Raw genomic sequence first — 22,978 nt, forward strand, 5'->3', positions numbered from 1 at the left:
ATAATGACAAACATATTGTACTGTACTAACTACTGCACTTACTGCAAGGTTTTATGACTAGGTCCAGAGTATCAATTTTTAAAAATGTTTTTTGGAACTATAACATCAGGATAGGCAGTTGCAGGTAGTGGTTGAGTAAATGAGCTGAGTTTAGATCCCAAGTATGGTGCTTACTAGCTCTCTGACTAGAGTGTGTAATGTAAACCCTCGAACCTTGGTTTTTCATTTATGAAATAGAGATGGTGATCATGATTATTATAAAAGAACAAAAAGAAATTACAGCATGTAATTATGAGAACGTGTATATGTCTGTGTGTGACTATGCATTGACATACATAAGATTTAACATAATGATTAACTATTTTATATAAATCATTTAGCATAGTAGGTAGTCTATACATTTTAGTCATTATTCTATTTGATTCTGCTTTATTTTGATACATCAATATCTAGTTGACATCTACATTTTTTAAATACTCAAATGGTATGGACATTAGTGGTGTTTTTGTTGATTTATTTTTTAAGATATACATTTAACTACAACTTTTGTCAGTTGCATAAACTTTATCTATGTAAAATATGTTTGAAAAGAATGCCTCTTAGGAAAAAGTCAAAAGTTGCTTGGCACTAAGCTATGAAAAAATTCATACAGTGAAGCTAATACAGGTGTCTCCATTGTGCAAAGCTTTGGCGCAGTCTTTGGAAGGTAGAAAGTATTGGTGCAAATGTAATTCTTTTCTTTCTTTCTGAGATCCCTTCTGTCCTCTAACTATGGGACTCAGTTTGTATGTGTATTCATAACTACAGTTTTTCTTGGTCCTAAATTTTATGGAATCTGAGGGGACATGTGATCTCTAGCTTTCCTTCCTTCTCCTGCCCCCTTTCTTTTTCCCTTTCTCCCTCCCTCCTTCCTACTGGGAATTAAACCCAGAAAAAGCACTCTCCCACTGAGCTACATCCCCACCCCTTTTTATTTCTTTATTTTTTGAGACACAGTCTCACTAAGTTGACTGGGCTCCTTAGAATTTGTAATCCTCCTGAGTAGCTGGGATTACAAGTGTATACTACCATGCCTGACAGAAATTTGTTTATTCTAAGAATAAGAAGGGAATGGGAATATTAAGAAGACCGTTTTCCCTTTTGGTAAAGGTTATTTTCACAAACATGGAAAAACTGTTTACTCATGTAGCAGATGTGTTGGTGTTGATGTTTGTTGTTCCATCAGCTGAAGGATTGTTCTGGGATTCTCTTTGATTTTGGGTGTTTTTTTTTTTTTTTTTTTTTTAAACTCAGAGAAAAATGTTAAAGGTATTGGGATACAAGTGTTCAAAAAATATACCATTGGTCTTGTGGAACTTGAAATTATTGAGTCAACTAGTCACCTCAAGGTTTGTGACAAGTAACTGTCAGATTATTATTGATGGTGTCTCTTGTTATTTTATAACATCTAACTCCACACATACCCATTAGGTACCCACCTCATGGCCTACTGGTTGACTTGACTACTTCACAGAACTTACCAGTACTTGGACTCCACAGAATTTCTGGAGAAGGCCGTGTCTCTCCTCTATGGATCTGTGCTCCAGTATAACTTTTTAAAACTTGTCCTGGGAAGTGGCACAATGAGTTTTTTCTGGGTGTTAGCTCTGCAGAACAGAATGTGAACAGACCAAATGCAGGGTCAAAGTTGGGCAACTCAGGAGAGTGTAAGAACTGCCCACTTTCCACTGCATGTTGAGAATTAAGAAAATTCTTTTGAAGGGCTGCCTCAGGGTTTCTGTAATTGTGTTAGCTACATGATGGCAGCTGTAGTAAGGAAACAAATGACTAATTAAAAGTAATGTGGTCACAACTGTCTAGACAGTGGGTGAAGATGTTTAATTTTGTGCTTCTAAACAATAGCTAACAAGACCTTTTAATATATTTAAAAGATTAAAGATTACTCTAATTTTGATATCCTGAGTGGAAAAAATATAAATTTAAAATCCCCCCCCCTCCAATCCCCTAGACACTAAAAACAAAAAAGGAAGATATTGGGTATGTGTTCATTCATCAGAGGAAGAATCTACATACCTAGTGGAAACAGCGTAAATTCCTCCTTTTAAAAAAATAATTTTAGTTGTAGATGGACACAATACCTTTATTTTATTTATTTTTTATGCTGTGCTGAGGATTGAACTCAGTGCCTCACACATGCTAGGCAAGCGCTCTACCACTGAGCTACAACCCCACCCCACAAATTGCTCCTTAATGAAGAGTATTGTGAAATGTGTAGACTATTTTACCTGAGTGTAAGACATATATAACTTTTGCTTTGCTTAGTTTCTCAAAATATGTTAGAAAATAGACATTTAAATTACTTTTGAATTATGGGACATACTTACTTGAAGATTTGTTCTGTTAAAGACTCTGGGAAAATGTAATTAACATATAAAGATGTGCTTCTGTTCGAACAAAAGTCAGAAATTTTAAAAAGTTACATGCTCCAGGTGAGTTAGTTGATGTTTTGAAAGAAGAAATCGAACTTTGTTTTTAAAAATAAGTTTGAGGATAAAACTGGAGTGACGAGAAAATATGCATTGGGATAATGCTTGCTTGCTTATTGATGCCATCTTTGGTTTTGATCTTAATCTTACTGGAGTTTGTGATGTCACTTAAAGTAGCTCTCATGATCTTTGTAATTTTCATTTCCTGGTCAGTCTGAACCTGCTATACCAGAAAACTGAAGATCAAAGGGTGATTCCTTTTTTGGTGTGTATAAACAGGAGTTGCTGAAGCGGACTCCACGGAAACACAGTGACTATGCAGCAGTGATGGAAGCCCTCCAAGCCATGAAAGCAGTCTGTTCCAACATAAATGAGGCCAAGAGACAGATGGAGAAGTTAGAAGTTTTAGAGGAGTGGCAGTCTCACATTGAAGGCTGGGAGGTACATTCATTTTGCCCAACTATGGAGATTCAGATAGATCTCTTAGGTCATATGCTATGAGTGGAATTATTGGCATTGGTGGAACCATAAGTGGTTGTTTTCCTAGGTATTGCTAAAGGACTATAATCAATTCTGAGAAGTGCTCACAATATTTTTAAGGTGGCAGTTAATTGACAATCTCATTCTGAGAAATTTGTGATGGAGCCAATACACACTGTAGCTCTAAACCTTGGTATTTCAGAATTTGTGCTTTATGGACTCTCCTTTTCCCTGTCCTAACTTGATTAACAAATGCATAGCCTGATTCATGAATGAGCAAAGAATGGGAATAAAGTTCAATACGTGTGTTGTGATATTATTTTCAGACTCTAGGTGTTTGATGTTGAATTTCATTTTAAGTCCACCCAGTCTAAGTTTTGATTTCTTCATTTCTAAAATGCAAGAATGTTCTGTGATTTGTTTTTTAAGGTCTGTTCAAAATGAGAAACATGGTTTCATGAGTCATTAAGGAAAGGTTTTTAAAAAGGACAAAAATACAAATGAAGTCTAAGGGCCAGAATCTATAAGATGCTTTTCTGCTATCATTAACTTTGAGTCCCAGTTGTTTCATGGGGGTTGGAGTCCTACATACTTTTCCCGCTATACAAAATATAAACCAAAATTCTGTATTTAAACTGTTTTAACTTAAATGTCTATGAGCTTTGAGTTACTATAATTTTTCTGAGTTATAAAGTAAGCAATTAAGATAAGTTTTAACAAGTGTAAGCAAAATTAAAAATGTTCCCAACCAAATGCTATATCACATAAATTCAAGTAGATTGCTTTTATCTTTAGGAATTTATAATTGGCCATTTTGTTTCTTATCTTCAATATGTTGGTTTTCATTTAGATCTAAAATTATATTCACTAAGATGTGCAAAGAAACTTCAAATAGTCTCCTTCAGGAATTCTTGTATTTGTCTACAATTTCTCTGCTATGAATCTTTTAAAATGCTAACTGGGATCTGACTTAGCTTCCTCTTTGGCTATACTCTTCCATTTCAAGTGTCCAGGGTGACCTCCCATTTGGGCATGAATGCCACCTCTTTCAATCAGTTAGAATGGTTGTGTGTTTTACAGTTGATTCATGATGATAATTTCTCTCCTGGGGAGCCGGTTGTCCTGCTGGGATGAGAAAAATGGAGTAAAGTTTGCTTTGCAGTTCTGTTGTCACTCAAACATTGGAAGAAAAACTGAACTTGCTTTAAATTGCAGGATTTGTCAGTGAAATCTGCCAGGCCTATTCCTAAACAAGAATTTCAGAGACTTCTTCTAGTACGCTAGGGAAACGAAATCAGTCGTGACTGATTTTGTTTCCTTCTGGTGTGTATTCTGAAGATTGAATCTACTGCAGAATGAGAGATTCCTCAAACACTAACAGTACTGTTTGCACAGTATGCAACAGCTACTGAAAGGGAGATCTATGTGGTTCTTACTGTGTCATGTAGCCCGTAGCAGAGGGCGCCTCAGCTTCACCAGCTGCTCGAGTTTGGATCTAGAATGTCCCCCAAAGGCCCATGTGTTCAAGACTTGGTTCCCTAACCTGTAGCACTATAGGGAGGTGGTTAAAAAGTTAGGTCATTGGGGGCATACCCTTGAAGGGCATATTAGGACCCCAGCTCCTTCTGTCTCTCTCCTTTGCTCCCTGATCACCATGGGGTGAGCAGCTTCCACTGTCCCATGTTCCCATCAGGATCTGTTGTGCTGCCATAGGCCAAAAGCAACAGGGCTAAGTGAATCATGGACTGAAACCTCTAAAAACATGGGCCAAAATAAACTCTTCCTTTTTTTAAGTTGATTTATCTCAGGTATTTTTTACAGCGATGAAAACCTAGCTAGTGCACCACCTGGCTGATTTTACAATACTGAATACAAGAGAAAAGTGGAGTATTGAAGCCAAAGAAAGTTAGTGGTATTTAGGGAATTCAAGTTTTCAGGAAAATCAAGAAGGCACAAGGCAGGTAACATGAATGTGACCTTCCTAGAAGGCCGGCAGCGTGAGTTCCAGTTGAGTACATTTTGAGATGTGTGCTGCACAGCTGGACAGAGTGTTTGGAGTTTTGGTACTTTGGGGGATGTAGCTTACAGTAGGGCTTAGCCAGCTGGTTGGCAACTTGTGGTCAGAACCTGATTATCATTGTAGTTCACCCTCTGGAGAGATGGGATGAAGCTATTTCTGAGGACTTTAGGAGAAATGACTAGTCTCGTAGGACTCTGTAGGAATGTAGAGTTAGACAGAATGCATTCAGGCCCTGAGAAGTAAGGAGTGGATTGCCAAGAGCTATTTTTGAATGCCTAACAAGAATTACTGCTCAGCCTGAAGACAGCTTTGTGTATATGTGGTGTGGCTCTTGTGGGGTTAGGACAGGGCCAGGTTCAAATGTAGGTGGCAGGACAATTCCAGAAGCCAGACTTGCTTGAAGAGTTTTCAAGGTAGCCTTGAACAAACACTGTGAAACAGTTCCTGACTATCAGGACCACCTCCAAAATGGCACCCTTGCTTCAGTAACTAAAATTCTCTTGAATGGCATCCAAGTCTGATGCACTATGAATTTGCACTATTTCCATTTTAGGTGGATATTCTCTCATGTAAATTACCCAGGATGTCATTTTCCCATTAATCAACTGAAGGTTTTATTGTTTTTGCAATAAATTCTTGGATCTAGAATTGTCCTTTATGTGAATAAATGCTACTAAATTATCATTTATATGAATTTAGGTAAAATGGCAATTGAAATTTATCATTCCCAAATAATATGCCATAGTGAAAAGCATGACTTTTGAGTAGACTTTGTTTTAAATCTAATTACCCCTTTGTTCTTGGGTAATATGTCAGACATCTTTTATATACAGTGTGAGTTATTGCAGGGGTCAAATGAAGTAAGTGAGAATACTTAGAAAACTGTAAAATGCTCCGCAAATATGGTAGTATTTAAATCTTTGGTCCAAAAGTGGGACTTTACCCTTGAGAAATTTCCCTCATTTGTCCAGTATGCCCATACACTGAAGGTGTTGATTATCTTAGGTTATATAGTTCCATGCAATGGAAACTAAAAGAAAAATTAATTTAAAAGATATTGGATCACTTACAGAATCAATAGGAAAGCCATTGTCAGATTTAAAAGGTGCATTATGGTAACTGTGGCTGTCTGGTAGTCTCATCAGCACCCAAGCCCACAAGAATCAACTCTCATATTTTTTCCATCCTTATTTTACTCCATTCAATATTAAGAATTGAAATCTTAAGATTCCTCTAATTTGGGGGATAAATTTTCTTAGGGAAGGGCAGAGGTCCTAGATTGCCAGTCATCTACTTTCCTTTCAGGAAAATACTCATCTTCCATTATATGCACGCAATCTAACAAAATACCTGATTCTAGGTACTTTAAAAAGGAAAGAGGTTTGTTTAGCTCATGGTTCTGGATGTTCAGGATCAGGTCACAGGCTCAGCTTTATTGAGGGGCTTATGGTGGAAGGCATCATAATGTGGGAGTGCAGGAGGAAGAGGCCAATGATGTGATGTGTGTGGAGAGGAATTCAGGGGAGGTGCAAGGCTACCTTAAGATGACCCACTCTTGTGGGAACTAATTCCATCCCGTAAGACCTGCATTAATGCCTCCTAATGGTAGTGCCTCCATGACCTAATTACCTTCCACAAATTTCTACTTCTTAAAGGTTCCACCACAACACTACTAGCACATTAATCTTTGGGGGATAGATGATATGCAAACCCCTTCAGTGGGGTTCAGCAGTTTGCTGAGGTAGTATCATCCCCATTACATAGACTTAAAAAAAAGTGAGGCCTATTTAACTTACATTCCTACAACTCACAGGTGGCAAAGTTCAGTTTGAAAAACAGTAGCCAGATTCTAAAGTTTAATATATGTCTTACTTTGTTATAACCACACTTAGAGAAAAATTTAGCCAGTACTTTGGATTTTTTTTTTTTTTTTTTTTTTTCTTGTTTTCCTGCTTGCGTTTTCCAGTAAGTTGATTATAGAAATTAGGTTTTTGTCAGCATTTATGTAGTAACTGGCATCGAAGATCTGTAGTTACTGTTTTAATTGTTCATTTAAAAAAATATTCTTTAGTTATAGATGAACACAATACCTTTACTTTATTCATATTTTTATGTGGTGCTGAGGATTGAACCCAGTGCTTCACGTGTGCTAGGCAAGTGTTCTACCACTGAGCCGCAACCCTGGCCCCGTAATTGTTCATTTTTGAAGTAATGCCTTTTATTAGCATAATCTGTTATATCTGTTATATATCTTATCTAACATTCAGAGCATCCCACAAGATATTCGACTGAAGATAATTGTATGGAAATAATGTGTTTTGGACGGGAAGTTTATCAGCTGTTTAACCACTTGCCGATTCATTTTGTAGAATAGGACCATTCTGTTTCATCCTTCTTCTTTTTTGGTTGACTGTATCATAACAAGTATAACTTTTGGAGTTGTATAGAAGTATTTTGACAAGGGAATGTCAATAAACACTGCAATGTTTAGTAATTGAACTTTAAATCCTTGATGTGCCTATTTGGAATTAGTCTCTCAAATCTGGAAAAAAAAAAATCTCAACAAAAGAGAAGAGAAGGATTGTTAATATTGAAGGTGTTGGGGAAAATGAGATTCAAGATGAGTATTGTGAATCAGAAATTAAAGAGAAGTAGAAGTCTGGCATTTTTTGATTACTTTTTTACGTGGAGAAATATAGTGCTACAAGACCATGTCGAAGACATCTTGGAATCTACTGCCTGCGTTTGATTGAGTGTGCTGTACAGTGTACTGACTGCAGGTCATGTTCTTTTGTTATTTCTTGAGTCTGAGTCTTCCTGAGATTGGTGATGATGCTGTTTTCTTTTGTATTCTGTACTATGTGATTTGGTAGGTACAAATTCATCTACCTTGAGGTGGAAATGATTTATAGATGGTCCTTGTTATTTGAGGATAAGTGGATTTGGTAAAAGATCACTGAGACTGAATGTACTTAAACAGAGGAACAAACTTCTTTAAGTGGCAGTGGGAGAAAGTTTTATCTTGGCAAAATGAATATTTATATTATTGTTATGATTTATATATGACAGAATTCAGTTTACAGTTCTAGTTTGAACCTCAAAAAATGAATAAAAGTTGAGTGCTTTTTTTGGGGGGGATTGTACATTTTATGATGAAGTTGTATGATAAAATTATGCTAGTCATCATGTTTAATTACACAGCATTTTAAAAAATTGCTCTTTTGTAAGAATATTCACATGCTTCATTAGTTTTCTCAAGAGAGAACTTTGGTGGGAATAGATCTCCTGAAAATCAAAGGGAGATCAGTAGAGGAAGGGAACCAAAGGGTGGGAGGGAGGGAGGGGGGAGTACTAGGGATTGACTTTGGCCAAATTTTATTGCCATATTGTGTGCATGTATGAATATGTAACAACAAAACTCATCAATATGTACAACTATGATGCACCAATTTAAAATGTGGGGGGGGAAAAGAGACAACTATGATGTTGAACTCCTATCAAGTTGTTGTTCTTGTCAGTTTTCTCACTATTAATGGGCCTGTCTCCATTAGATCTTGTTTGGTTGTGTGTTGTATATAGTGTGGAAGGTGCAAGCCTTTCTGTCATTTCTCATCTTTTCCAAGACTGTGGTTTCTCTCTGTGGTCAGTTTGTTTTTCTGATTGTCATGCAACATTTAGTTCACGAGATGAACTGATTATGGAGTCTGATTTTAAAAACTAATCAATGGTTCCATATTAAAATAGGGTCAACTTGGTAGAGATTCATATCAGGATAAAGTGTTTAGCACATTGCATGACATGAATAGATATATGAACAGCCCAATTTTAGAATTTATCTAGATAAGATGTGTATTATGCATGGTTGTTTAATGACTAAACATATTTGCTTAAGAATAGATATGCAGAATGAAAAATGAACACTGATTTTCAAAGGGAAGGAAAACTACTAACAAGATAAATAACAGTATGTAGGCGTAAAGGAATATTCAATGATGATGAAATATATATAGTAGATTTAAGAAAAGATGTTCAAAAAGCCAAATTACTCAAAGATAGGCTGGAGGAAAATAGCTGGGGGTTTTGGTAACTACCGAGCTCTTTGAATCAGTGGTAAGATAAGGCTGTCATTATAGTTAGTTCAAATTTATGCAAAATATTCCCCATATTTGTTTATAATCCACAACATGTCAGGATTTCTGTCATATAGGAATGTAACTACTATTATCTGCCTATGTTAATTTGGGGGTAAGTAATAATTGTTTAATGTTCAAGTCAGGATAATGTTGCAAAATTCTAACCATTTTGTAATATAATTTACCATCCTTGGTTGGCCACCATAAGCATAGTCTAAGGAGGTGGTATTCTGAGCTGTTAGTAAAATTGCTACTAATACTTTCCATAATGTTATGCAAGGTCTTTATTTAAGAATCAATTTTATGTTTCCATTTCTATTTTCCAATTCTATTCTAGCCTTTTTTTCTAAGGGTACTAAGAATAGATAAGGGTATATTCTTTACAAGTAAATAGTAGGACATCAAGAAGTAAATAATAGGACATCATTGATACTGGCCACTGGATTTGAAGTTTATATTCATATTTCATGACAACCCTTGCTTAATGAACTCATGACAGAGTACATGAAAGTGCATAAAATTTTTACATCTCCATTTATATATTTACTGTTAGAATGAAAAAAATAAAATAGGAAAATGTCTAAAATTTAAAATGTATTTGTGATATAAATAACCAAGTTAACCTAGTAGCATTTTCTCCTAAGTTATGTTCCCTTTTGGAAGTTTCTTATTATAGACATAAAGAGTTGTTAATTTAAATTTTTATGGTCGACTAGAAAAACTATATTAGTAATTTTGTGGAAATGTGAAATTTTAAAAATAAAATTAAAAACATTGATTCAATCAAGAATCAGAAATTCACCTCAGATTAAAAGAAACCAGACATATCTAAACTTGAAATTCTCTTGCTAGATCTCTACTGAAAACTTCCAAAATGTTTTTTATCCATCTTAGTGTATTAGTTATGACACGTTAGGTATAGGAACATTCTACATTTCTACATTTCCATAGAAAATTATGTGTAGCTCACACGAGAAACCCTTGTGTATTCTGCTTAGAAGGGCAGCTTTCTCTGTTGAAGATTCAGGGCCCAGGCTCCTTCATCTTGTGGCTCTTCTCATTGTTTAATGGTTAGCATTGTGTTAAGAATCAGCATTGTTGATCTGAGAGGTGTAGTCAGTGGTAGAATTCTTGCCTAATATGCATGAGACCTGGGTCCCATCTCCAACACTGAGAAAAGAAAAAAAAAATCAGATTTGTCACTAATCATGTAATCTTTGTGGGTACTCAGTAAAGCCTTGTTTAATCAGTAAGTGTTCCCGTGCCGTCCTTTAATAAATCTGAGGCTCTTTGGAAGGTTGTTTCCTTTACGTCATTTTTTTTTTCTCTTTTCCTTTTTCATACCAAGGATGAATATATAAATTGATAACTGCTAATAATTTAAACAATTTCATACACTTTTTTTTTTTTTTTTTTTTTTTTTTACATTTCCATGGATCCTTTTCTCCATACTGGAGAAACAAATAAGAAAGGGACAATATGAACATTAGTGTTATGAATTAGTTTGAAGTTATCTCCTTTCAAAATAACATAGACAACATGATTATAATGCTTGTGTCTTGTGCATATGTACATTAGCTGTCTGAACACACACCCAGAACATCTCTGCTGAGACTGACCAGGAACCTGGGAGGGAAAGGAGACCTACATTCAGTATAACTACTTAATAGTGTTTGCACTTTATCCTGTTTCTATATTGCTTCTTAATAAAAAGAAGTATACTTTTAAGGAGAAGAATCTTTGCATACAAAGGTCTCAACCAAGTAATCAGAGGTTATTAATTTAATTCTTTTTTTGACTTAGGGGTCCAACATCACTGACACCTGTACTGAAATGTTGATGTGTGGAGTCTTATTGAAAATTTCCTCTGGAAATATTCAAGAACGGGTGTTTTTTCTTTTTGATAATCTTTTGGTATACTGCAAAAGGAAACACAGGTAAGATCATAAACAAGTTTCACTTCAGAAATGGTCCATTCATCTCACAGTTTCTTGTTTTCCTTTGTGTTTCCCAGAGCTCATCCTCTCACCAGTAAATTGCTTCATGTCCTCAGCCTGTCTGCTTGGTCTCTTCACCTTCTTGGTAGACCTCACAGAAGTATCACTCCCATCTCGGGACGCTGTCTCCCAGGAGCCCTACCAAGGAGGGGTGTTTGTTCCTAATCTGTATACCCCAGGGCCTGGAGGAGAGACCCATGTGCCTTCCCTGTTTCCCAAACCTGCTTCTTTCCCCCTCTTCCCTCAAGAATCTCAGCAAATGTGAAGTTCATGCCACTAGTCTTCCTGACCCACTGATGTTCCTGGTGACTCTCTTCTATGGAACACTTATTATCTCCCTGCTGCACACAAATCCAGTGATTGCTTTAGCTCTTGGGTCACTTTCTTTCTACCCTATTCCTTGTCACCATTTTTTGGAAAGTTCAAAATTTACATAGAGATCTATCCAGACTTCGGGGCCTGTATGTCCAGTGTCTTCATCTGTGATGATCCTTTTCCTCCACACTTGAGCTGCCTATCTTCTGATGTCCCTTTACCTTGTCAATACCAGCAGTTGTGAAGTGGAAAATCTTCCATTGTAAGCATCCCACTCTGACCACCATCCCCTGTCCTGCTACTTCTCCTCCTCTGATGTTCCCACCTAAGTTACTCTCTGACCCTTGAACCTATTACTTTGGCTCCAAATATTGCTTGATATCTCTTATCTTTAAAAAAGACATATCTCTTGTTGTCACACTGTCTCCTATCTCTCTGCTCTCTTTCATAGCTGACTTTCTGGGAAGAGTTTTAGGTTGTCATATTTCTAATTCCTCTTTTCTTGTTCTCCCCTTCACAACATTCAGTGAGACTCTAGTCCACACTAATCCACTAACCTGCTCATGTGCAAGGATCCACTGTGTTTCTAATCCAGTGGTCGCTTTTATACTTTTTCAGGTTTTCCTTGTTTTCTTAGGACCTTTTAACAGGTTGAGTAAAACTTCTTAAAATGCTGACTGTAACTGGGACACTAGTTTCAGTGAGATGGTACCAGTAAGCTTCATTCAATTAATAGGCACAGTGAAAGGTTGGAAGTGCAGAATATTGAGTGATTGTATATGCTAAGTTCAGAAATCAGGAAACTCACCGACCATTTTATGGTAGAGTGAGAATGAGAGATACAAAACTGATTTACTAGGCAGAATTAAGGGAGCTTCCATTTTTATCTCTTGAAATGACTTTTCCTAAGTCTGTTAAGCAAGATGCCCAGAGAAAATGAGTGAAAATTTGGCAGCTAAGTTGATGATGTATGGTATATCAGCAATGTGGATTAAATTCTCTAGCAAGAGATAGTAGTTTTTAAAATGGTGATGACATGAAGCAAGAAAACATAGAACTGCAACATGAACCTTCAGGAAAGGGAACAGGTCTAGGAGAATCAAATTGTTGTCATCTCTACCTTAATGGAGTTTAAAAAATTCTGCCCTCCCACCCATCTCCTTTTATTTGAGATGGGACCTTGCTGTGTATCCCAGACTGGTCTTGAACTCCTGGGCTCCATCTGTCCTCCTACCTTAGTTTTCTGAATAGCTGGGACCACAGGCATGTGCTACCATGTCCAACTCAAAATATCTTTTTACTTTGTGGAAATGAACCTATTTATTCTTTATTGTTCTCTTTAAAATTCTTGTGTTTGATAGCGTAGGGGTGAATAGAAGTAAGCTTTAGGAAGATGAGGTAATTAGTTTTACCCATGCCTGTAATCCTAGGGAGTTGGGAGGTGGAAGTAGGAGAATCGTAATTTCTAGGCCAACAACTTAATGAGGCCCTGTCTCAAAAAATAAAAAGGGCTGGGATGTAGTGTTAAAGCACCCCTGAGTTTGATCACCAGTACCACACACACAGAGAATATTTAATGTGAATGAAGGTGTTTTGGTGGAATATTCAAAGGCAGCTGTTTGAGAATGAGATCTTTTCTCATTACAGTTAATCTTACCGATCTGTGTATCAGTCTGTCTGTCAGTAAGTCCAGAGCTTTGGTAAAATTAGCATCAATATACAAATTGATGTTATGTTATGGCTATAATTGTTAAATAAGTTAACTGAAAATGTTTTACCAAGTTAAATTCCTACTGTTTAGTAAGCATCCTTAATGAATGTATAATCTGACCTTCAGTGATGCCAATTCATAGTTACTTGCCCTGAATTTCTGATTTAAGGATTTATTTAGGCTTATTAACTAAGGATATGTAGAGGTTGCTGTCAACATGAAGTTGAGAATGCAGGGTGGTGCAGGTTTGGGGCTCACCGACTCTCCAGTGAGATTAATTATCATCTGTTGTTCTTAGTAGTGATGAAAGACTGCTAAGTTTGATGAGGGTTTAGGATAAAAAGACCGGGAATATACAATCTTTTTCAAGGAGGGAGCCCTGGGGCTGGAGTGGCAGTATCTTGAGACACCTCCTGTGTCCATCCACTCACTTCAGGGCGGGTGTCTAACTGCAAGGGAGGAGGGATGCTGCAGGTGGTGGACAGGCACATCTTGTACTAGGTGTGCCTAGATAGCACAGTAAATTAATCTTTGCTTCTGTCTATTCAGTTGCTGGCCAGACTTTTGTCAGTGAGTCAAATTGAAGAGTCTGGGTCACTGAAATCTCTTGAGTGACTAGGTATTTTTTAGCCTCTGTGAATAATTTCTCAGACTCAATTCTGTTTAATTTAAAACATGTTTTGTTGTTTTAAAACATTTAAATTGTTTAGAATTCTAATCCACAACTTCCTAGCTCATTGTTAATGTTCATCTGTAAACCTTGGTGCTTTACTGTGTTATATACTTTTGTGATTAAAGGTTGGCACTACACATAGTCTACACAGATTTTTTTAAACATGTTTTGAGTTATTTTTAAAATAACTTTGGAAAGGATTATACATGCATTAAGTGAATTGTTCAACAAGCATGCAGCAATCATATCATAAAATGAGTATAGAAGAAATATTTTTACACCTGAATGTCTTTCATCTTAAGAACTTCTAACACAGTCAGTTTCTTTGAAGAGGAGAGAACTTATTTTATTTATTTACCAGGGATTCTTAAAAATGGGAATTACTAGCTACTGAGCAATGAGAAATAAAGGTGAAACTAACTCAAATGCAGCATCAAAATAATCAACCTGTAGTATGTGTCAGAGTTTGGGCAAGGCAGATATTGAGCAAAAAGTATTTGGTCAACTCTCCCACCTGTGTATGATCTTTAGCTCAGAACGTAAATTTATTTAAAGAAATTAGTTTATCTGTCGCATCTTTTAAAGCAACTAGAACATAAGTCAAATCACCAAGTGCCAAAAAACTCTTATACCGTTGACTGAATTGATGCCTGTTTTTTTCCCCGAAGAATCTCTTAAAGTATGATGTTTTGACATCGTTTTGCATGAAGTCTAGTAACAAAGTCTTTGTGGTCTCATTCATTTAAAGACGGTTGAAGAACAGCAAGGCATCCACAGATGGACATCGGTACCTCTTCCGGGGCCGGATCAATACCGAGGTGATGGAAGTGGAGAACGTGGACGATGGCACGGGTGAGTGGGGGGTGGATCGAAGACCCAATGCCAATGGTAAAGTCCCCCGGGAGACGGAGTCCATCTGCACACATTAGAGTTTAGAATTATTTTGTCAGATAGAGCCATTGGGCTAAGGGAGGAGGAAGGGTGGGTAAATGAGTGCAGGACTGTTGTGGAGAGTTAGGGTTGGCTGACACTCCGTCATTAGTACAAGAATGCTGAAGGAAGAGCTGTCTTCTAAAAGGTTCCTATCCCCAGGAACTGAGGCCCTGAGGCTGGAATCTTCACAGTCCCAGTGAAACTTTTCATGGGATTGAATCCAAGGACCCTTGGTGTAAAATCTGTCCAAGTCACTCCTCACTGGATCTCACTCCCTGACCACCTAACTGCATTGTATGCCCAGGCCCCCAAAGGCCCTGTGCCCTTCTACCTCTTCATCCAGTGCCCTGGTATCCCATAATCATCATCAAAATTCAGTCTGACCACCAGTGCAGATGGTACCAGTGGTGGCAATCACATCATTAGGGGGACAGAGAAGGAGGCAGAATGCAAGGGGTGGAGGTTCCATCCTCAGGAAGTGAGGCCAGGAGCTCTCAGCCTATGGAAAAGCATAAAAAGGAACCAAATAAAAGAGGCGACAGAGTCAATGGGGAAGAGCGGTCCATCAGGGAGAGAGGAAGAATTTTAAAAAAACAGAGTGGAGGTTGTGAGTTCTGACTGCTGACTCTTGTGTAAAGTGGGCTTTTGTACAGCCTCTTCGACATTCAGGTTCCTGGAGCAAGACCGATCTTAACATTCTAGACAGACAATAGTTTTAAATGCCCTCACATAAAATGACTTACTGTCTCCTTATGAAAAATAATATGTACATCCAGCCATGGCAAGTCAGCCTGTTGGGTTCACACATGAGCATCTGCAACTGGTTTAGCCTGCAGCACAGAAAGGGATTTGAAGTGGGACAGCCACCTGTGCCAGGTGTCGGTCAGGTCCACACTCTGCCTCACAGTCAGTCAATGAGGAGCCCCTCCACGTGGTGAGCGGATGCGCAGGCATGTGATTCCTCCTCCCAGGCGCCTCCAAGTTTTGATTAATGTCTGCCTTTTTCCAGTAAATGCCACAATCAGCTCACTCTTTTCAGTACCTGACTATATGTCATGATGCCCACAGTGGGGTCGAGAGATAGCTCACAAGTGAGCATTTGAAAATCTCTACCCCTTTCTGGTGATAAACACTCTTCTCTCTGGGACCCCAGAATGACAATACAGGTACATGGGAGGTGGACAGCTGAACTGTGCCCCATCCCATGCTTGTAATGAACATTATAAAGACATTCCTCTACATGAAAACAAAAGTCACTTAGCAACAATTAATATATTTTATTTCATCCTATCACTTTCCCTAGTTTACTTTTGAAATCATAATAGAAATCGCTGGGGAAGGAACTTTAGATTATGTAGAGGGAAATGGAGCAGGGTATGGAAGATAGTGGACTGAGACAGACATCATTACCCTATGTACATGTATGATTACATGAATGGTGTGAATCTACATCATGCACAACCATAGAAACAAAAAGATGTACCCCATTTGTGTACAATGAATCAAAATGCAGTCTGTAAAAATAAAAAAAAATTAAATTAAAAAATAAATCACTGGGGAAAATGTGATTCAGTTTCCTAATCACTCAATTTACAGACAACTTTTTTCAAATAGAAAATAAAATTTATTTTAACTTCATTTTATTTAATACTTGTGACTAATAATTTCATGAGCTTGTCTGCAAAGGTTCATACCTTCAAATCTACAAAACAAAAAAGTATTCCCTTTGAGTAATAAGATATTTAAAATAAGCATTTAAAATCACACAAATCACCTCAACCCACAACTTTCCTCTATAAGCAAACTGACAGCCCATCTATACTAGTAACAGTTGTGTAGCACAAACAATTCTACAGACTGTTATATACGATGGTGAATTTGTTACAGGAACAAAATGTCATACACAGACTTCTAATACGAACTAGAACTTTAAGAGAATTAAGTTATTCATTCATTAGATATTTTCCATGCATAGACTCGATATACTAAGAATTGTGCACGTCCTGTGGGATTAAGGCAAAATGGATATTCTCAGAGAGAACACTATTAAGCTCTTCCCTTCAGCATTCTTGTACTAATGACGGAGTGTCAGCCAAACCTAACTCTTCACGTTCGCAACATTTTGACATATTCACAAAAGCATGGAAGGAATATAATTTGCTCTAATTTAGTCCTTAGCACTTCTTCCCCTCTCCTGCCTCCCCCTGCTCCCCTCTTTCTACTGATCTTTCTGAAATCTACATATATATATGCATATATGTATGCATATATATATAATTAATTAGTGTCTTGTGGGATGGATATATTTGAAGTTAAGATTCACTGTGGCATATTCACATAAGTACATATGAAAGTTCAGTCATATTTATACCACTGTTCTTTCCTTCTCTGGTCCCTCCTTCCTCCTTCTCTGTTCCCTTTATAACAATGGAATATTACTCAGTCATGAAGAAGAATGACATTATGATATTTTTTAGTAAATGTATGGAACTGGAAAGTGTAATGCCAAGTGAAATTAGCCAGTCCCCAAAAGTCAAAGGTTGAATGTTTTCTGTGATATGCAGAAACTAATCCAAAATAGTACTGGCGGTGGAGAGAAAAAAAGAGAGAAAGGAAAAAAAAAATGGGAAATCCATCAAAATAGAGGAGAGATCAGTAGAACTACATTTCTTTGTGATGAGCTCAAGTTTTAAGTCTGCTTATTTGATACCTTGTGATTGGAGCTGTGATGCTGATAGGTCTAGGCAGTACTGAATGATGCCCACCTGCCAAATACTCTCCTCACCTGGACCCTGGATAAGTTGAGTGAGGGATGGGCAAATACTTTCAGGCTTATCTGTCATTGCCAAACCCTAAAACCAACATCTACACCATATCTAGTTATAAATAATGAAAATGGATGAATCGAGATATATATTTAAGCATGCTTGGAACTTTTGATGGAAAACTGAATAAAAAAGTTTTTCCTTCCAATAGAATTATAGAAATGTTGAATATTCTTGTATACTGTATATATAAGTAAAATGTTTTTTTTTTTTTTTTTTTCTAAGAAAGAAGCTCTGTCAGAAAACTAATTGCATTGATTTAGCACAAAACTTGCAGAAGAAATAATTGCTTTTGGAATGAGACTAAGCTCTCAGCTGACATGTAAATATCTCAAAACTTTTGAGAAATAAATGATCATAATTTCATTGATAATACTTAATGACTTGTATTAGATCATAGTTAATGTTAGTAAAGAAAAATGTAATTAAATGATGGTATGAAATGCAGAAGTACAAAAATTTGACTATTTACTTAAATCTGTTCATGTTATTATTTCCTGTGTTCAAGGAAGATATTAACCATATAGTTTGTGACCTGAATCAGATTCTCTAGATTACAATTCTGACTTTGTTGAATCAAACTTAATTCCTCTTTGAGGATTCTTTCTGGTGATCTTGGTTTGACTTAAAAGTTAAAGTAGGAATAATTTTCATGGTGATTTTCATAGTGCATACTTGAAAAACCATACAAATAGTAGCACTAGATATTTGTATTCTCTCTTAAGACCTAGTTTATTTGTGTGTGTGGACAGAAGGAAAAATGTTCACCTGTAGAAAATGTGTCCTATAATTCAGTTGTGGCAGATCATAGATTTCCATATAGCAGTCAAATTTGAATTATATTGCAAATTTCAATATAGCAGTCATTTTTTATTCTTTTAAAAATTTGTTCTAATTAGTCTTACAAGACAGTAGAATGCATTTTGACACATCATACATAAATGGAGTATAACTTCTCACTCTTCTGGTTGTACATGATGTAGAATTATACCAGTCGAGTAATCATATGTGCACATCAGGTAATAATGTCTGATTCATTTTAGTGTCCTTCCTACTCCATACCCCCTCTCTTCCCTTCACTTCCGTCTGTCTAATTCAAAGTATTTCTATTCTTCCAAATGTCCCTGCAGCCCATTGAGAATTAGCATCCAAACATCAGAGAAAATATTTAGCCTTTGTTTTTTGGGGATTGGCTTATTTCACTTAGCATGAGTGTCCACTTCCATCCATTTACCTGCAAATGCCATAATTTCATTCTTCTTTAAGACTGAATAATATTCTATTGTGTGTATATATATATATATATACCATATTCTATTGTGTGTATATATATATATATATATACCATATTTTCAATTGAGCTACTATAAATATTGATGTGGCTGTGTCACTGTAGTATGCTGATTTTAAGCCTTTTGGGTATAAATCGAGGAGTAGGATAACTGGGTCAAATGGTGGTTCTATTCCAAATTTTCTAAGGAATCTCCATACTGCTTTCCAGAATGGTTGCACTAATTTGTAGTCCCACCAGCAATGTATGAGTGCATCTTTTTCCTCACATTCTCGCTAGCATTTATTGTTGCTTGTATTCTTGATAATTGCCATTCTAATTGGAGTGAGATGGAATCTTAGGGTAGTTTCTTCTTTTTTTTTTTTTTAGAGAGTAAATATTTTATTTTTACTTTTTAAATTTCATTTATTTATTGTGGTGCTGGAATTAAACCCAGGATCTTGTGCATGCTAGGCAAGCATTCTATTTTACTTTTTTTTATTGTAAACAAAAGGGATACATGTTGTTTCTCTGTTTGTACATGGAGTAAGGCATACCATTTGTGTAATCATAAACTTACATAGGATAATGTTGTTTGATTCATTGTTTTTTTTTCCTTCCCCCTCATCCCTCCCATCCCTCTTTTACCTCTATACAGTCCTTCCTTTCTGCATTCTTGCCACCCTCCTTAACCCTAACCCTAAACCTAATCCTAATCCTAACGCTAACCCCTCCTACTCCCCATTATGTGTCATCATCCCCTTATCAGCGAGACCATTCGTCCTTTGGTTTTTTGAGATTGGCTTATGTCACTTAGCATGATATTCTCCAATTTCATCCATTTGCCTGCAAATGCCATAATTTTATCATTCTTCATGGTGGAGTAATATTTCATTGTATATATATGCCACAGTTTCTTTATCCATTCATCAACTGAAGGGCATCTAGGTTGGTTCCACAATCTGGCTATGGTGAATTGAGCAGCAATGAACATTGATGTGGCTGTATCTCTGTAGTGTGCTGATTTTAAGTCCTTTGGGTATAGGCCAAGGAGTGGGATAGCTGGGTCAAATGGTGGTTCCATTCCAAGCTTTCTGAGGAATCTCCACACTGCTTTCCAGAGTGGCTCCACTAATTTGTAGCCCCACCAGCAATGTATGAGTGTACCTTTTCCCCCACTTCCTCGCCAACACCTATTGTTGCTTGTATTCTTGATAATCGCCATTCTAATTGGGGTGAGATGGAATCTTAGGGTAGTTTTGATTTGCATTTCTCTTATTACTAGAGATGTTGAACATTTTTTCATATATCTGTTGATTGCTTGTACATCTTCTTCTGTGAAGCGTCTGTTCATATCCTTAGCCCATTTTTATTGGGTTATTTGTATTCTTGGTGTAAAGTTTTTGAGTTTTTTATACATTCTGGAAATTTGTGCTCTATCTGAAGTATGAGTGGCAAAGATGTTCTCCCACTCTGTAGGTTCTATCTTCACATTGCTAATAGTATCCTTTGCTGAGAAAAAGCTTGTTAGTTTGAATCTATCCCAGTTATTGATTCACGTTTTTATTTCTTATGCTGTGGGAGTCCTGTTAAGGAAGTCTGATCCTAAGCAAACATGATGAAGGTTTGGATCTACTTTTTCTTCTATACGGTACGGGTCTCTGGTCTGATTCCGAGGTCCTTGATCCATTTTGAGTTGAATTTTGTGCAGGGTGAGAGATAGGGGTTTAGTTTCATTCTGCTGCATATGGATTTCCAGTTTTCCCAGCACCATTTGTTGAAGAGGCTATCTTTTCTCCATTGCATATTTTTGGTACCTTTGTCTACTATGAGAAAATTGTATCTATTTGGGTTGTGTCCATGTCCTCTATTCTGTACCATTGATCTACCTGTCTATTTTGGTGCCAATACCATGCTGTTTTTGTTACTATTGCTTTGTAGTATAGTTGAAGTTCTGGTATTGTGATAACCCCTGTTTCATTCTTCCTGCTAAGGATTGCTTTAGCTATTCTGGGTCTTTTATTTTTGCAGATGAATTTCATGATTGCTTGGTCTATTTCTATGAGGTATGTCATTGGAATTTTAATTGGAATTGCATTGAATCTGTATAGCACTTTTGGTAGTATGGCCATTTTGACAATATTAATTCTGCCTATCCAAGAACATGAGAGATCTTTCTATCTTTTAAGGTTTTTTTGTATTTCTTTCTTTAGTGTTCTCTAGTTCTCATTGTAGAGGTCTTTCACCTCTTTTGTTAGATTGATTCCCAAGTATTTTATTTTCTTTGAGGCTATTGTGAATGGGGTAGTTTTCCTAAATTCTCTTTCAGAGGATTCGTTGCTTATGAATTAGAATGGCTGTTATCAAGAACACAAACAATAATAGATGTTGCCATGGATGTGGGGAAAAATGTACATTCATACATTGCTGGTGGAGTTGCAAATTGGTGCAGCCACTCTGGAAAGCAGTGTGGAGAATCCTAAGAAAACTTGGAGTGGACCCACCTTTTGACCCAGTTACCCCACTCCTCGGTTTATACCCAAAGGACCTAAAATCAGCCAACTGCAGTAACACAGCCACATCAGTGTTTATAGCAGCTCAGTTCACAATAGCTAGATTGTGGAACCAACCTAGGTGCTCTTCAACAGATGAATGGATAAAGAAACTCTGGTATATACACACAGTGAAATACTACTATTCAATCATAAAGAAGAATAATATTATGGCATTTGCAAATAAATGGATGGAATTGGAGAATATCATGCTAAGTGAAATAAGTCAATTCCAAAAAACCAAAGGCTAAATGTTTTCCCTGATATGTGGAGAATGATATATAATGGGGGTGGGGGGTGGGAAATGATAGAATAATGGGCGAACTTTAGAATATGTAGAAGGAAATGATAGGGAGGGGGGTATGAAAAATGGTGGAATGAGACAGACATCATTATTCTATGTACATGTGTGATTACGCAAATGGTATGAATCTACATTGTATACAACCATAGAAACGAATGATGTATCCCATTTGTATACAATGAATCAAAATGCCGTCTGTAAAAAATTAAAAGCTAAATAAAAAAATGCATTAGATTTATGAGCATTGATTTTATATCCTGCTACTTTACTGAATTCACTTACGAGTTCTAGAAGTTTTCTGGTGGAATTTTTCGTCTCCTCTAAATATAGAATCATGTCATCAGCAAATAGGGATAGTTTGAGTTCTTCTTTTCCTATTCATATCCCTTTAATTTCTTTGGTCTGTCTAATTGCGCTGGCTACAGTTTCAAGGACGATGTTGAATAGAAGTGGTGAAAGAGGGCATCCCTGCCTTGTTCCAGTTTTTAGGGGGAATGCTTTCAGTTTTTCACCATTTAGAATGATATTGGCCATGGGCTTAGCATAGATAGGCTTTGCAATGTTGAGGAATGTTCGTATTATCCCTATTTTTTCTGGTGTTTTGAGCATGTAGGGGTGCTGTATTTATCAAATACTTTTTATGCATCTTTTGAAACAATCATGTGATCTTAACTTTAAGTCTGTTGATGTGGTGAATTACATTTATTGATTTCTGGATGTTGAACCAACCTTGCATCCCTGGGATAAAACCCACTTGATCATGATGTACTATCTTTTTAGTATATTTTTGTATGCGATTTGCTAAAATTTTGTTGAGAATTTTTGCATCTATTTTCATTAGGGATATTGGTCTGAAATATTCTTTCCTTGATGTGTCTCTGTCTGGTTTAGGTATCAGGGTGATAATAGCGTCATACAATGAGTTTGGAAGGGTTCCCTCCTCTTCTATTTCATGGAATACTGTGAGGAGTATTGGAATGAGCTCTTCTTTGAAGGTCTTGTAGAACTTGACTGATAATCCATCTGGTCTTGGACTTTTCTTCGTTGGTAGGCTTTTGATGACTTCTTCTATTTCATTACTTGAATTTGATCTATTTAAATTGTGTATGTCCTCCTGATTCAGTTTGGGTGGATCATATGTCTCTAGAAACCTGTTGATGTTCGAGATTTTCTATTTTGTTGGAGTATAGATTTTCAAAATAGCTTCTAATTATGTTTTGTATTTGACTCATGTCTGTCGTGATATTTTCTTGTTCATTCTGGATTTTAGTAATTTGAG

The 22,978-nt window shown here is 36.7% G+C and overlaps 1 protein-coding gene across 2 annotated transcripts in view; it reads left to right on the forward strand.

The window, feature by feature from the left end:
- Positions 1–22,978, forward strand: part of PREX2 (phosphatidylinositol-3,4,5-trisphosphate dependent Rac exchange factor 2) — a 270,079-nt gene that overhangs the window by 75,343 nt on the left and 171,758 nt on the right. For both annotated transcript variants that reach the window (XM_079101557.1, XM_079101558.1), the window contains exons 6-8: positions 2,766–2,927; positions 10,923–11,056; positions 14,564–14,667. In XM_079101557.1, coding sequence (XP_078957683.1) covers positions 2,766–2,927; positions 10,923–11,056; positions 14,564–14,667 — 400 coding nt within the window. The remainder of the gene's footprint in view (positions 1–2,765; positions 2,928–10,922; positions 11,057–14,563; positions 14,668–22,978) is intronic.

Source organism: Sciurus vulgaris (assembly GCF_902686455.1).
Source record: "Sciurus vulgaris genome assembly, chromosome: 1".
NCBI classification, from domain to species: domain Eukaryota; kingdom Metazoa; phylum Chordata; class Mammalia; order Rodentia; family Sciuridae; genus Sciurus; species Sciurus vulgaris.